At 54.9% G+C, this 14,313-nt stretch overlaps 4 protein-coding genes across 4 annotated transcripts; 2 read left to right on the forward strand and 2 right to left on the reverse strand.

Annotated features, from left to right (window-relative positions):
• Positions 1-900: 900 nt before the first annotated feature.
• On the reverse strand, positions 901-2,493 carry GCG54_00004994 (Protein disulfide-isomerase; the record flags this gene model as incomplete). Its single annotated transcript, XM_045405028.1, has 2 exons — positions 901-2,297; positions 2,358-2,493. Coding segments are annotated over 2 exons (1,533 nt in total), but the record flags the coding sequence as incomplete, so codon positions are not given.
• Positions 2,494-5,969: 3,476 nt separating this feature from the next.
• Positions 5,970-9,077, forward strand: GCG54_00004995 (uncharacterized protein; the record flags this gene model as incomplete). The annotated part of the gene is made up of 2 exons (XM_045405029.1): positions 5,970-6,641; positions 6,693-9,077. 2 exons carry the CDS (start codon positions 5,970-5,972, stop codon positions 9,075-9,077), a joined length of 3,057 nt encoding a protein of 1,018 aa, XP_045271213.1.
• Positions 9,078-10,121: 1,044 nt separating this feature from the next.
• Positions 10,122-11,042, forward strand: GCG54_00004996 (uncharacterized protein; the record flags this gene model as incomplete). The annotated part of the gene is made up of 1 exon (XM_045405030.1): positions 10,122-11,042. One exon carries the CDS (start codon positions 10,122-10,124, stop codon positions 11,040-11,042), a length of 921 nt encoding a protein of 306 aa, XP_045271214.1.
• A 239-nt stretch (positions 11,043-11,281) lies between these two features.
• GCG54_00004997 (Vacuolar fusion protein MON1) lies at positions 11,282-13,093 on the reverse strand (the record flags this gene model as incomplete). The annotated part of the gene is made up of 1 exon (XM_045405031.1): positions 11,282-13,093. The coding sequence occupies one exon, from the start codon at positions 13,091-13,093 to the stop codon at positions 11,282-11,284; it is 1,812 nt and encodes a 603-aa protein (XP_045271215.1).
• Positions 13,094-14,313: the final 1,220 nt, after the last annotated feature.

A 14,313-nucleotide genomic window follows, 5' to 3' on the forward strand; every position in this document is an offset into this window, starting at 1 on the left:
GGAAGGGAGAACGGTGTTGGTCTGATCGACGACGAAGAGTTGTTCTATTTCCACACTTTCTGTAAACCAGCTCAGCACCGTCGATATGTGACATGCTCAACAATGAAATGCGGTACCTGGAGCTTGTATTGTGTTTTCGAACAGAACCAACCAACTACTTCCTCACCTTTTAAATAGTCTCAGGGGCCGATCCTGATACGAAACACCATCGATAAAAGCCACCATCCATCCGTACTGCCATCTCTCAACACCGCAACAAATGCATCATCGGGGGCATTTTTGGGTCGAGTCAAGACGAAGCAAAAGCCAGGCACCCAGCTGAGCACGCAGAATTATCAGGAGAGTGATGTTCAGTATATGCTCATTCGTTGTCCGCCCCTGGCCTGCTCAGTCTATCCCGCGCTTATTCACACGAAGTCATCTAACTGCTTGAAAGGATGTAGCTACCAAAAACCTTGTCAAAGCGGGACGCAATGTCTTCCAGGGCAGGAAATACTCAAACGGCACTCAAGGCAACATACACGTACGCTAAAGCTAAAGCAACATCCACTTGGTGCAGACAGCTTCGTATGGGCGCCTTGAGCTTTATAAATGAGGTTAACACATCTGTGCGCAAACAGTTCTTGATCAACCAAGGGTATAAGGACGTGCAAAAGAACCATACATGTCGACTCTAGTAGGATGGGATAAAGGAGACGGCGTGCTTTCACACACGCAAGCAATCATAGCATAGCGTCAACATTAACATCAAAGCATTTGAAAAAGCTTTCTTCATAACTGAACTTCAATTTACCCGCAAACCGTAATGCAAAGTGGAGGGCCTAACGCGCAAGAGGTATATAAATCCCAACCCGAGGGATGTCCCAAAGTTTCATTTCATTGTGAACCCAGAAAAACCTTTTACAACTCGTCGTGACCGTCCTCCTTAGCCTCCTTGGGGTCCTTAGCCTTCTCGGCCTTCTCAGACTCGGTGGCGGCAGGGGCGGCCTGGCTCTCCTCGGCACCCTCCTCCTTGATGGAGACCTCGGCCTTGTACTTGCCGTTCTCCTTGATGAACTCAATGAGGTCCTCAACAGAGCGGGAGCCAGAGTAGGTGACAGCGTCCTTCTTGGCACCGGCGGGGTAGAGCTTGATGGTGGGGAAGCCCTGGATCTCATCAGGGACGTCGTTGGCGGTAGCGTCAACCTTGGCGATGACAACCTTGTCCTTGTACTCAGACTTGGCGTAGAGCTCACCAAGCTGGTCGTACTTGGGGGCCAGAGCCTTGCAGTGACCGCACCAGGGGGCGTAGAACTCAATCAGGACATCCTTCTTGTCATCAAGGACAACATCCTCGTAGTTCTTGGCGACAACAATGGTGACGGGGCCGTCCTGGGACTCGGGGACGGGCTCAGACTTGATGCTGGGCTCGACCTTGCCGCTGGAGAACTCCTCGACGAACTTGGCGATGTCGTCGTGGGTGATCTTCTTGTCCTGGTCGAAGGGGAACTTCTGGTTCTTGACGGTCTCCTGGATGGCGAAAGAGGGGAACTTGTCGGTCTTGAGGTTCAGGTTGCCGGCGTGGGCACCGAAAGCCTTGGCGTCAATGGTGGCGAAGTTGATCTTGCCGCGGTACTTCTCGGCGATGGGCTTCAGCTCCTTGCCAAGCTCCTCACGCTCCTCGGGGGTCTCAGCGAAGATGTAAGCGAGGGGGATGCCGGCGGACATGTAGCCGGAGTAGGTCTCGGGGCCGACCTCGCCGATGAGGGGAGTGGCGGCAGTCTGGGCGAAGCTCTCGATGGCCTCGGCGTCGAACTTCTCAGTGAAGGTAGCCTTGCCCTCGTCGAAAGACTTGTAGAGGACAATGGCGGGGGCCTTGACGCCCTCAGCCTCGGCAACAGCAGCGTCGTTGACGCCACCGAAGAGGTAGGTGTCACGGTGCTTCTCAGCAACCTTGGTGAAGGTCTCGTTGGAGGCCTTGTCGGAGGCGTCGATGTAGGCGACGAGGACAACCTTGTCGGCGGTCTTGAACTCCTCGAGGGTGTCCTTGGTCAGGATGGAGACGGCAGGCAGGGACTGCTTGACCATGTAGGAGGTGATGGCAGCAGCCTTGCGCTGGCCGGAGTAGGGAGAGATGCTCTCAGGGCCACGGAAGACCTTGAGGGTGGGGTAGCCCTCAACGCCGTACTCCTGGCAGAGGTCGGCCTCCTCAGTGCAGTCGACCTTGACGAGCTTGATGTTCTTCTCCTTGAGGGAGGTGGCAGCCTCCTCGTACTCGGGGGCGAGGGCCTTGCAGTGACCGCACCAGGGAGCGAAGACTGGAAGACAAGAGTCAGTTTGTGCTGGATCGCGAGGGTTTTGGATCGCGGGCTACTCACACTCAGCAAGGACCAGGTCGTTGGTCTTGATGAAGTCGTTGAAGTCGTCCTTCTTCAACTGGGTGACGTCGCTGGCGGAAACCGCGGCGGCGGCGGCCAAGAGGCCGAAGGCAACACGCTTGCAGAACATTTTGACCCTGAAGCAGGAATTGTTAGTAGTCTGTAAAGCGAAGCGAAGCTCAAAAGGTCGCTGGTGAAGATTTTGCGTGGCGTGGCGAGAGGGAGAAGGCGGTCGGCGGCAGCTTCACGATAGCTGTCCTTTGCGACCGTTTGGTGGATGTGGAGGTAGTGGGGAGCTTCAAACGTCGAGCTCGATGTGGAGAGTGAGATGGGATTGGGATTGCTGCTTACCTTTCTTGACCTGAAGAAAATGAACAGTGAGGAAGGAAAAATTCACGCTTGGGAGGGAGGCGGACAAGTCAGACTCCAGAATGGTGTGAATGGGAAGAGGTTCTGTCTTAAGTAGGAAGTGGAGGGACGAGCCAGCTGGAGGTTTTCTGGACAAGATTTCGGACCATGGATTTCCAAAGGGCAATTGAGAACAGGTGTCCCTTTTTCCAGGAACCGCCGTCAGCTCATGCGTTCACTAAGGCGGCGGCGGTTGTCTGTGTGGGTTAGCGGATTGGGGGACACCTTGACTTGACACCCCTCTGGCGGTGGGCGCATGTATCCGGAAGTACCGACACGAGTCATTTTTGCGTTGAGATACAGATTGGGGGCGGGCAGCTACTTACCCCAATCCACAGGCAGCCCGTGCTCTCGTGGTGCTTCTCCCTCCGTTGTGAGGGGCAAATCGGCCACTCACCCCTCCACTCCCTTCCTCTTGCTGCACGCCGTTCAGGCAAGGCAGGTACTCCCCCACCGTTCGGCCGCCTGGAAGCAACTTACGGTGAATTGATAATCAACCAACCACTCTGACCCGGGAGTAACGTACACGGCAAGGTGAGGAAGGAAAGATCCAACCTGCTTCAAACGGGCTACGGCTGGATACCTGCCTAGCTGCGTTGGAGGCGAGTGCAAGTGCCTGGCCTGGGCTGTGAAGACCACGGCCGTTGCTGAACCAGGTAAGCTCGGCATATTATTTTCAGTCTTCCGTGCCTGTCCCTTGCTCGCCTTGTCTGTCTCCGGTCCGTCTGCCTTACGAGGTGTCGGTGGGGAGAAGTCCAAGTTCAAATTGATTGCCAATCATATTCAAGTCGAGTCAAAATGATTGCTTGCTCGACCCAGAGGCAAACGCTCGAACCTGTACTATGCGGGCGGCCATTGCGATTGCCATGCCATGCCATTGACTGTTGGTAGTTGCACCCCTATTCTGCACATTCCGACTTGCGTCTGGGCGGTCTTCTGAGACAATCATCGTTGGATGGCACAGCTTCCCCTCAGCCCGTCCCATCTTTTCCATGTCTTTCTGCGCCCAGCCCAGGCCAACCGTGGTCCAACGCGCGCGTGCTTTGTCAACGGTGGCGGCCATTCTAATATCGATATTTGGTCTCATGCTTTCTCCTCTGTCTGCGCCTTTTCGCGTTCCGCGCCTGGTGGTAACTGAATTGGTCATCCATATCCAGATGTGGCCAACAATGGCTGACCTGCCCAGAGGCTCTTGGGGGTAAGGTTTTCGCTTCCTGAGGTGAGGACACAGTTCCATGTTCTCACCGGCTGCAAAGGTCTGCGGTCGCCGCTCCGTGCTTCCTTCCATTCACGGTTCCCGTCCATCCTGCCACCACAAGGTGCACCCGTGGACCCATTCTCTCGCCTTAGGATCCTGTCCCCACCACCCGCCAAGCTGCCCTGCCGGCTCGCGATCCAGCGGCAATGCTACCGTGGAGGCTGATCACTAACCAGATCTGGTCTCTGTCGGTAGCATCTTTTTTGGCGCTTCGCTCACTGTCCGATGGGACCCTGGGACAAGAGGTGGAGGTGACCCTCGTAGACGTCCAGCTCCAGGCTACTGTCAAACTGCCTGCTGCATGCACTTTGCAAAGCTCCAGCCACCCAACGGGCTGCGCGACCCTGTACTGGATACCGTGGTAAAACCTCCCAGCCTCACTCACCTCATGATGGGGCAAGGGTCCCGCGACAGAGGGAAAGTCACCGACCGGCCTTGCCTCGTTCGCGTTCGCGATGCCCGCATGCAATGTTCTGCATTCTGCAATCTCACTTGTGGACTTTTGCCATCGCCGGAGCTGCGCGAACCGCCCGTTCCTTGGGCAGGTGTGTGGTCGAGTGGTGCTGTACGGAATATTATTCCAAGATTAGCTGCGGACCGATGCAAGGCACCCTCCCCTCCGCGATCACTCATCACACATACGCCCAATACGGAGTTCAAGGTGGTCTTGCGCCAAACAAAGAGCCGGCTCTTTTGTCACCTCGGCCCCATCAATAGCAGCCAAAAGATCATATTCAGGAACCAACGCTGGGTGCTGGTTGCTAGCTGCCTGCAAAGTGGAACTGTGTCCTCACCCCGTTTGTGGCCTTACGCGGTAACCAGAACGGCGCAGCGGCTGAGGTGCTCCGTGTCGCCCCAATTCAAACCCTCTAAACTTTGTTCCCTCCGACCCGAAGAATCCGATTACCTGTGGGGTCTGGAAGCTTTCAACTTCCGTCTCGGATCCTGTGCTATGTATATCATCTGCACAGAGCATGCCTGTCAGAGCTAGACGCTGCTGGTATCACATTCAATCTCCCGATATTGCCCTTGTGATTCCAAATAGTGTCAATGAGTCGTTTGTCAGACCGAGTTGCGAAAGGACAGTTGTCTCTTAGCTGCAACCATCTTGGCGGGCAGATCCGCATCCCATGCTGCCATGCTGACGGCAACTTAGTTTTGGCCAGAGTAGGCAACTGCCTACGGTATCCATCCAATCAGGCAGCCCGCCTCTCTTTTGCTGCCCAGTTGTACCGCTGTACGCCGTCCCATCTGAGATGAGGCCACAACACCATCGTCTGAAATCTTGCGATACTCTACTTCATGAACGTCTCTCCTGACGCTGCCATGTCTAGTGCTCCCTCAGTGCACCGAATATCGTTCAAAAGTGTATAATCGGGTAAAGACTTTGATTTTATGAACTTCTGGATAGCCACTGCACTTTCCTCTGGCAGCTGCACCACGAGCCAGGCCTTCCTTCTGGTTTGCAGATGTCAACAGGATGACAGCCACTCTTGAAGAAAGCTTTTTCGGTGAGACGGAAAGAGCTGGGCACGTGGCAGGAAGTACTTTCCCAGGAGAGCAAGCTCGCAAGAAGGACAGAAGGCACGAAACTAGGTGCCTTCCAAAATGAGCACATTGCGCCTGCTTCTGCTCAGACGTTGCGGGAAAGCACGTTCAAATATAGCAATGAGTAGGAAGCTGCTTCTGACGGGCCATCCTTTCCACGGACGGCTTCAGCTGGCGAGTGCCGGACAATAATCTCCCTAGACATTGGCAAATATCAGACTACTTTTCCCGGGAACATCCGCCACGCATGGGGATGTCGTGATAATCCGACGACGTTCGAAATAGCTTCATATCGACTGTTGCGGGGTCTCCGCTCTGCTTCATCCCCCTCTGTTGCCCATCAATCATACCCATATTGCCATTTGTTTCTGTCCGATTTAATACCAATTCCACCTCCGATGGAAGGGACCTACGTCCAACGCTCCGTCAGCCATGGCTCGCTGCGCAGCAGTTACCGGTCTCGTTCTCGGCCTCCTGCCAGCCACTCGCTGCCTCATCGACCTCTGAGAAGTGTCACCGAGAGCGCAGGCCTGCTGCCATCCCCAGGTCCCCTCGAAAGCATGCTCAAAACCACCACCGAGACGGGAGACATCGGCATATTCACCATCAAACCAATTGCTCCCGCAGCCACCACCCATCACTGCGCCAGGTCTAGACCAAGCATTGACGCTAGCTCCATCTTCAGGTCAGAGTCGCGCAGCAGCATCAGGACCGAGAGGAAGATTAGCCGTAGGAGGTACGGTTCTGATCGAGATACCAACTCAGAGATCATCTCAATGTATGGCTCCGAGAGCAATCCATCATCTGGCCTCAGCCCGCGGTCTTCCAGAATTAACCAATTTCGGCGCTCGTACTCTCTCACTGCAACGGCTCCTCGACAGTTGTCACGCAAGGTATCGTCACGGACTTTGCAAAGCCCACTGGGCAGCGGCAACCTGCAACGTCCACGTTCTCCTTTTCCCTACCCCACAAGATTGAAGCGCCCTGGCGTGAGGCCGTCTTCGCCTGCTGTAACCGAGAACGGGCGCGTCGACTACAGTAGGATGGTCGAGCTTGATCGAATTTCGTTTGTAAGTTTGAACGACAGCACTGGTGCCACCAGTCATGCTGACCAACTTCAGAGGACTGTCCACGGATCGTACATGCCAACTTACCCTAGAACTCGTCTTGCACCTCCTCTTTCGTTGCGCTCCGATACAAATCAGTCGATGCCGTCTTTGCCGTATGGCAACTCTAAAATGGCACCGCTCAGCCAAGATGGCCGCAGTCAAAGTCATAGGGCACTCTTGAGCAGCCAATGGAGCGGTGAACGATCAGGTACCATCCGGCGGCAAAACTCCACAGACCAAAGCTTGCGGTCATCGAGCCTGACGTCAGTCATCGACATGTACTGCAAGCAGACGCCAAACTCAGGGTCGGCTCCCATTCGCACACTCCGTCCGGCAGGCTCATTTTACTATGACTACACTGAAGGGTTTGAGACTCCGGAAACGACTGATGCTGCTCCTACCACTGAGGCCAACACTCCGTTGGCACCCATACCCAAGCGTGCTTCGAGTCTTGTCAAAGCTTTGGTACTCCGCGACGAGACTAAGGCCCGTCTCGACGCGGTGGTGGACATATCCGTGAAGGATTCAAGCGATTCGTCTGGAGACGACGGCCGAGGCGCAGCCCAAGGCGATGCTGACTCGAAGGACATTTCTCCGTCCCTGGCCCCTTTTTCTTTCGAAAAGCATGGTAGTTCAGTTTCCCATCCGAACGACGCTGACGGTGGAAAAGGATATTTCAACATGATGTCCCTTTTCGCAGATGATTCGGATGCTAGCCAAAGCGAGCATGCGCGCAATTCAGCAAGGCATGTACTCAAAGATGATGCCCATGAACACAGCATCATCAATGGGAATGAACGGGAACAGACACGTGCAGATGTTTCAACAACAAGAGGTCGCTTCGACTGTATTCCTCCCCAAGACAAGGTCGCCAAAAGATCTTCAGGTCAAGGAAAGCTACGTAAGTCTCCAAGTGCTCCAGCAGCCGTCATGTCAACCTCGCGGCAATCCACGTCGCAAGGTGGGCTCGCGGCCTTGCTCCGATCGAGTGTTCGAAACTCTGTTGACCCTGGGCTTTCTGACTTGGCGGCACTGGTTTCATCTTTTGAGCGCATTGCCAAGTCCCCTTTCCTGAGGAAGGAAAAGGGGTGCTCTGGAATGATTGACGATGCCAACTACGGCGATTCAGAGTATGCTGATGATTCCAAGGCGAATGCGGAAGAACTCATTAGTGCAACTCGTCAGAATACTGACCAAATTGACGCCAACAGCAAGGCTATGGCTTTAAAGCCCTTCTTCAGAGGTCATCGGAGGAACCAAGCGGTTGCGTGCATTAGCACAAACACCCTTCGATCCGAAACGCCCACATCAACCAAGAGTGCGAATGCAACCATCTTCTGCCCCGAACCAATTTCTCCAGCTCGCGAGCTCAGAGTCAGAAACAGCATTCCCCAGCTCATGAAGGCGTTGCCTTCTATCCCCAACGAGTCGCCTTACAAGTCACCACAAGCGTCAATCAGGTCTACAGACGACCTAGGCTTCCCGGTTGAGTTCTCCCCTTTCAAGCTTGAAATTCTTGCGACTCCTCGATCAAGTCCTAGGATTACTCTCAAGTCAAACGTTGAGGATCATGAGTCTTTCAGGGCGAGCATCGAGATTGAGACAGATTCTTTGGACCCATCTACAGATCAGCAATCAGTCTCGAGTGATAAGTCAATCTCGAACGAGGTCAACATAAGCAAAGATGTGCCTGTTTCTTGTACACCTTATGAGCAAAAGTTTGTGGATATCGGGTGCGCAGCCGAACCGCGAGGACCGACCCAAAGCCCTCGACTGAGAACATCGCGTGATCCGCTGGACATGGTCGTGGAAGAGAATCCGAGCGGCACTGTCAGACGATATCTGAGCTTCTCCAAAGAGAGACCTCTCAGCGACTTGGTGGAGGACCCGTCGGAAGGCATCCAGGCTCAGGTGCAAGATAGAAAACCTCGGGATGGCCGAGTATACCAGCGTAAGGGGAGACAGTTTCGCCTTGTGACGCCTAACGGGCGAGGCGCCAGAAGAGTAAACCGTCCGCCTTACTCTTCTGCAGATACTAACTCTAGTGATGGATACTTACATGAGCGTTACATACCTCTGGCTCACCCGGTCGACGAGAACCTGAGGCCAAGCAGCTCGATCGAGGGTTACGATTTGAGTGATACACGCAGCTTCAGCTCTGACCTGAGCTTCATTCGCCCAAAGATTATTCGCAAGAAGCTTTCGCACCTGAAGATTCGCATGGCCAGATCACGTCTCAACCTGAGGGGCAGGAACATTGGTTCAACGGATTCTGACGCCACCAATCGATTGCGAGTTCAACCGGGTGTATCAGCACCTGGCCAGTCCAAGAAAGTGGGCAAAAGAATGAAAGGGTGGTTCAGACGAGCTGTCCACATCATCATCAGGAGGCGGTGAGAACCAATATCGTTTATGCAGTGGCAGACGAGAAGCGAAGCAGCAGAATTTTGTGCCGTCATGTTTACCACTGTTGGGTGCGTTCTTTTGATTGGCTTTCAAGAACTTGGGCTTCTTGAAAAAAGACTTGATGATGCATTGAGAGGAAGGGGGTGTAATTTGTGAGGCCTGATTGTTGGCGATCGAGTCTGGCTATGGCTGTAGCTCCGGATCGAGGGCGTTATAGGCGCAAGAGGTATGAGTTTGGGTCTGGGGAAAGTGCAGGGACGAGACTACGACGCCTGGCAGACTATGTAGTGAATAAAACAAGACATGCGCCTTCAGATAGGGCTATTCATGTGGAAGGTACTTGTAGGGGCATGAGGTATACCTGTGGGCTCTCCTGGGAGGGCAGATGACGCCTTGGCTTGTGCAGCCTCGAGATTTACTTCCCACAGGATCTCTCGTTTAGGCAAACATCCTCAAGAACAAGGAGGAATTGGTCCGAATGGAAATGTGCCTTTAAAGGCTAAGATTCCCATCGAGTCCCCTTCTCTCCGGGTCCTCTCTCGCATTTCACTACATTCGTTTCGTTTCAACACCACTCTCATCATCTTGCGATTAGCAACGTCGCGTCCTTTCGTTTTCCACACTCGCTTAGATACGGGGTCTAAAGGAACCATTGACATCATCGGGTTTCTTTTGTCTTTTCTGTGACGCACCTATCTGGATTTTCACTTATACCTTTGGTTGCTGTGGATACCATCCTGGCCATCAAGGGAAGAACACACACACACACACACACACACACACACACACACACACACACAGAGAGAGAGAGAGAGAGACAGAGAGTTCCGGCATCACTTATCGGAAGACGGACAAGAATAGGGTTTGGGTAAAATAGGTATAAACAAAACGGTGGCAAACATCACGTTCGCTACCCCCTCGAGAACTTCACTGACACTACTACATCGACAAACACACTTCATCAACACGCTACTACCAACAAAAACATCAACGATTTCCATTTGTCTCATTGCTTAATTTGAAAAATAAGTTATAATGGCTCCTGGAATAACCTTCAAGAACCCCTTTACCGGAAGCACTCACCAGACTAGACGTGCTACTTCGGAGGAAGAGCGGGAGGAGACCGCCGCCAGTAACATATCTCCATCATCGTCGCCGCCATCCCGACGGCGCTCTGCGCTCACGGGGGATAAGGCTACCAGGCCGACCTCTGGAAGACTGTCTCCCCGGTCTGGGGGAGGAGACAAGGCCGCTGGGGATGGACCTCGAAAGGAAGACGAGGACGTGGCCCCTGAGGATTCGCGACGTAACTCTTTCCCCTGGTATGAGAAGGGCGAAAGCAGTCTGATGGCGGTCGAGCGGACGCAGAAGGAGCGCGCGAGGGTTGGGCTGCCGCCGCTTGTGTTTTCGGACGAGGAGGGGGGACCGTCGTCCGCACGAGCAGCGGCGGCAGCAGCTCTCCTGACACCACCACCACCACCGCAGCATCAACAGGGATCGCCGAGAGGCAGACGGAGGACCTCGCGGTTGCGGTCGAGCCAGGGCACGCTTGAGGGGAGCGACGAGGGCGGCGAGCTGAGCGGGGCGACGACGCTTGCTGGGTCGTTTAATGAGCGCGCCTCGGTCCTGGAGGTGCAGGACAAGGGCAAGAAGAAGTGGGATTATGGCGAGGGGCAGCAGGGGAAGAAGCAGCGGGGTGAGACGCGGACGAAGGGCGCGGAGGAGGAGGCGGAGGACGGCCCAGCGTCGTCGTCACCAGCACCGCCGGGCCATACGAAGCGGTGTATGTTGAAGAGTGCCTTGGAGAGAGTGGGCAGGGCGTTGATGTTCAAGAAGAATAAGGGCAAGGGCAGTGCTTTGGACTGCTGTTTGAGGCAGAAGAAGTCGTGGGAGGTGGTGAAGAACAAGGTGAAGTTTCCCGAGGCGTGGTGGAGGGCTGGGTGGTTGAAGAAGTGAAGCGGCTGGAGATTTCATCTATAACGAGCAGGTTTCCTGTTTCTTCCCTTCAGAGTTTTCATTTATGCTTAGGGATAGGTTTTTGTAGTAGTGAGCCGGACTTTGGGTTGGAGTTGGAGCATAGGATGTCACCATGCGGGTATAATGTTTGATATAGCATACGCAAGTAATGTCTGTGGCTGGGATTTTCAGGGATGAAATGGTGGATATCTTTTGCTTTCTTTTGTTTGAGCAGGTATTCAAAATACACCGCCGCCTATAATGAAGATCCGTTCCTCCTCGCGACGGGCCCATTGGATGACCTTGTTGGCGCCCTGGGTGACGACGGCACGGCTTACGTTGGGGCCGGCGACGCAGTAGAATTCGAAAATGGGCGTGATCCATGCTAGGGAGGTGGCATCTTCGGAGACGGAGTGGAGTACGCGCATGTGTGAGTGTTTCGCGTGAACGGCGGCGTGGAGTTGGTGGTAAAGTGTCATGAGGCGGCGGCGGGCTATGAGGGAGGAGAAGACGGGGTCGAGGGCGGACATGGAGAACTGCACATTTGCGCGGGATTTATAGAGGAAGTGGGATATTTGACCGCCGGGTGCGATGTCGACCGTCTTGGGCCGTCCGAGGCGTGCTGCCGCCTGGATGGTCGCGAGGTGCCCTGACTGTGCCAGGGAGGCTGCTACGTTGTCGCGCATCTGTTTTAACTCGAAGAAGGATTCCTTGTCGGGGCTGATGAGGATGATAGCGAGCTCTTCCTCCTTGTTCGCGCCGGACTCCGAGGTGGTTGTTGTGTGGTCGCCCTCGACGCCGTCAAAGAAAGAGACATACATGTATAGGTAGCCGCGGTTGTTGAAGGCGGGGAGGCAGAGAGGAACCCAATTCTCGCCGCCGCCGGCTTTGATACCGCCTGATTCAAAGAGCATGTTGAAGATGAGCTGGAGGTCGGAGGGGTGGAGAGAGTGCCGGCGAGGGCGGATGACGCTGACAAGCTTGCCGCCGGCGACGATGAGGCCGTACAGAAGCTTTTCTGTGCGCTGTTTGAGGAAGGCGTTGTTGATGGCGTGGCGTTGTGATTTGCGGAGCTTGAGGCATTCTAGAGCCCCGAGGAGGGCGGATGGTGAGCCTTTGGTGAAGTTATCGGCGAGCGACGAGATGAGAGGCTCGGTGCCCTCAAGTGGTTTGCGCAGGTCCGTTGACGGCCGGTGGACAAAGATGTTCTTGAGAACAGGGAGGGTGAGTGTTGAGAGGATCTGCATGTATAGAGCTTCGAGCTGTGCTCTGAGCTGAGAGTCGCTTTCACCGAGACGGCTGATGGCGACGAAGTATAGGGGGCCCTGGATGGATATGACAAAGCGCGTCTGGCCAGCCGTGAAAGCCTGCAAAGGGTTCTTGGCACCCTCGTAGAAGGATATAATAGTCTGGATGACACCCATGGACGAGTTGATGAGCCCCAGATCGCCATGCCGACTGTAGATGGGCTTCCCTGCCGAAGAGAGGATCATGTAATGCTTCAACTTGGACTTCCAAATCGTCACGCGGTCCTCGTCCTTGAAGTCCGTGTCCGCCTCGTCGGGCAATTCGTCAAACTCGTTCTCAAATCCCGCCAGGTTGCGCGTGGTGTCGTCCATCCTAAGACTCTCAAACGGCTGAACCGTGGCCGACTGTGACCTGAGTAGGTTCCACGCAGGGCTCTTTCTACTGAACTCTCCAACGAGCAGACTCGCAATGTCGCCGGCGGGGCGCATGGTCGGGGCGAAGCTCATGATGCTCATCGAGTCTTCCATTTCGTTCATGCCTGTGGTGGGTGTCGCCGAGCCGCTCCCGTTTTTGGAGGAGGCGACGGACGTCCTCGGGCCTGGTGTCGAGAAAGTGCCGCGCGAGCCATCTGGGAAGGACAGGGTCTGGATGTCGAGCGGTGTGACGGCAGTTGTGGCCGCTGCCATTGCCATACTCGCGTCTATCGAGTGATTCGAGTCGAGGGAGGGGCGGGAGGGGCACGGGGGCAGAGGGGGAGGCTGTTCCTCGCCATGACTGTTGTCGTTGCCATTGTCGTCGCCCATGATGGTTGTTAAGAGAGCATTTCCGCTCGATACTGTATAGAACTGTGAGCGCGTCGCCGCGCAGCGGGTGTGTACGTTGGTCGTGAAATCGCAGGTCAAGAATAGGAAATCATGGTGCTAAGATGGTCGCTAGGTCTGTATGTCCGTAAAGTAGTTGGGCGGAGGGCAGAAAAGCCCGAAAGGAGGCAGAGAGGTGCGGTCTGAGAAGTGGCAGCTGATGATGCGTTGGTTGGAGGGGCGCCAACCTTTAGCGGTGCGGCGGCCCTGATTAGTGGGAACGTTCCGCTAAGGACGAACGACCCAGGTCCACCCCCTCCCTCACCTGAGTTTTAGGTACCTAGCTGGTGTGCTCGGTCGTGGGGGCCCAACTCTGGCAGGATGGGAATTCAGCAAATGCCATGGAGCTCTCTTATCGCCTAGATAATTAGGTAGGTAAAACATTGAGAGCTGTCCCGGCGCATCCTGGCCAGGACAGATGCAGCTGCGGGTTCACCTCACGAGACAGTCGCGAGGAGTCGCTTGGATGCATTAGGTGAACACATGCGCTAACACATATCGGTTTTGTGAAATCGATGAGGCCCCAAGAATGCCATGTCTGCCCTCACAGGTACCTTGGCTGGTGGCGACCGTCTGTCACCTCATGTGCATGCGCGCGCGCGTCCAGGACCTCGGATTCCCTTGATGCGACTGGATTGGACAAGACGAAAGGGATGCCGATCGTCGCATAAGAAAGGAGGTGAGCTGAGATGGCCAATGAGCAGCGACACCCATGAAGGTTTTGGTATTTTGAACGCTTCTCATGCGCTTTTTGGGTCAACAAACAGACGACAGAACCAAATCAAACGAAAGGGACAGAACGCAAGGTATCTGTGGCAGGTAATGCGACGGCACAATGGGTGGATGCTCGTACTGTAGAGGTATGGGACCAACTGAAGCGAATGGAGGCCTGATGACGTTGTGGTTTGTCCTATCTCGGCGGTCGGCAGTGACCTGGAGCTTGGGAGGAGGGTCGCAGGGCAGCCTCGCCAGGCGGGAACGGTAACTAATTTAGTTCGTCCAATGGGAAGCTTGGGAAGCTTACAGGGGGTACCCCACTGTACACCTGGCCTGCGAAGGAGACATGGTAGCCTTTCGAGCTCAGCAGTCGCGGCCCTTGCGATCCCAAGTCATGACAAGGCGAACCGACAAGACAACGTGAAAGGGCCCAGCTGCGATGAGCC

The sequence above is a fragment of the Colletotrichum gloeosporioides genome, assembly GCF_011800055.1.
Source record: "Colletotrichum gloeosporioides strain Lc1 chromosome Unknown consensus_2, whole genome shotgun sequence".
Taxonomy (NCBI): Eukaryota; Fungi; Ascomycota; class Sordariomycetes; order Glomerellales; family Glomerellaceae; genus Colletotrichum; species Colletotrichum gloeosporioides.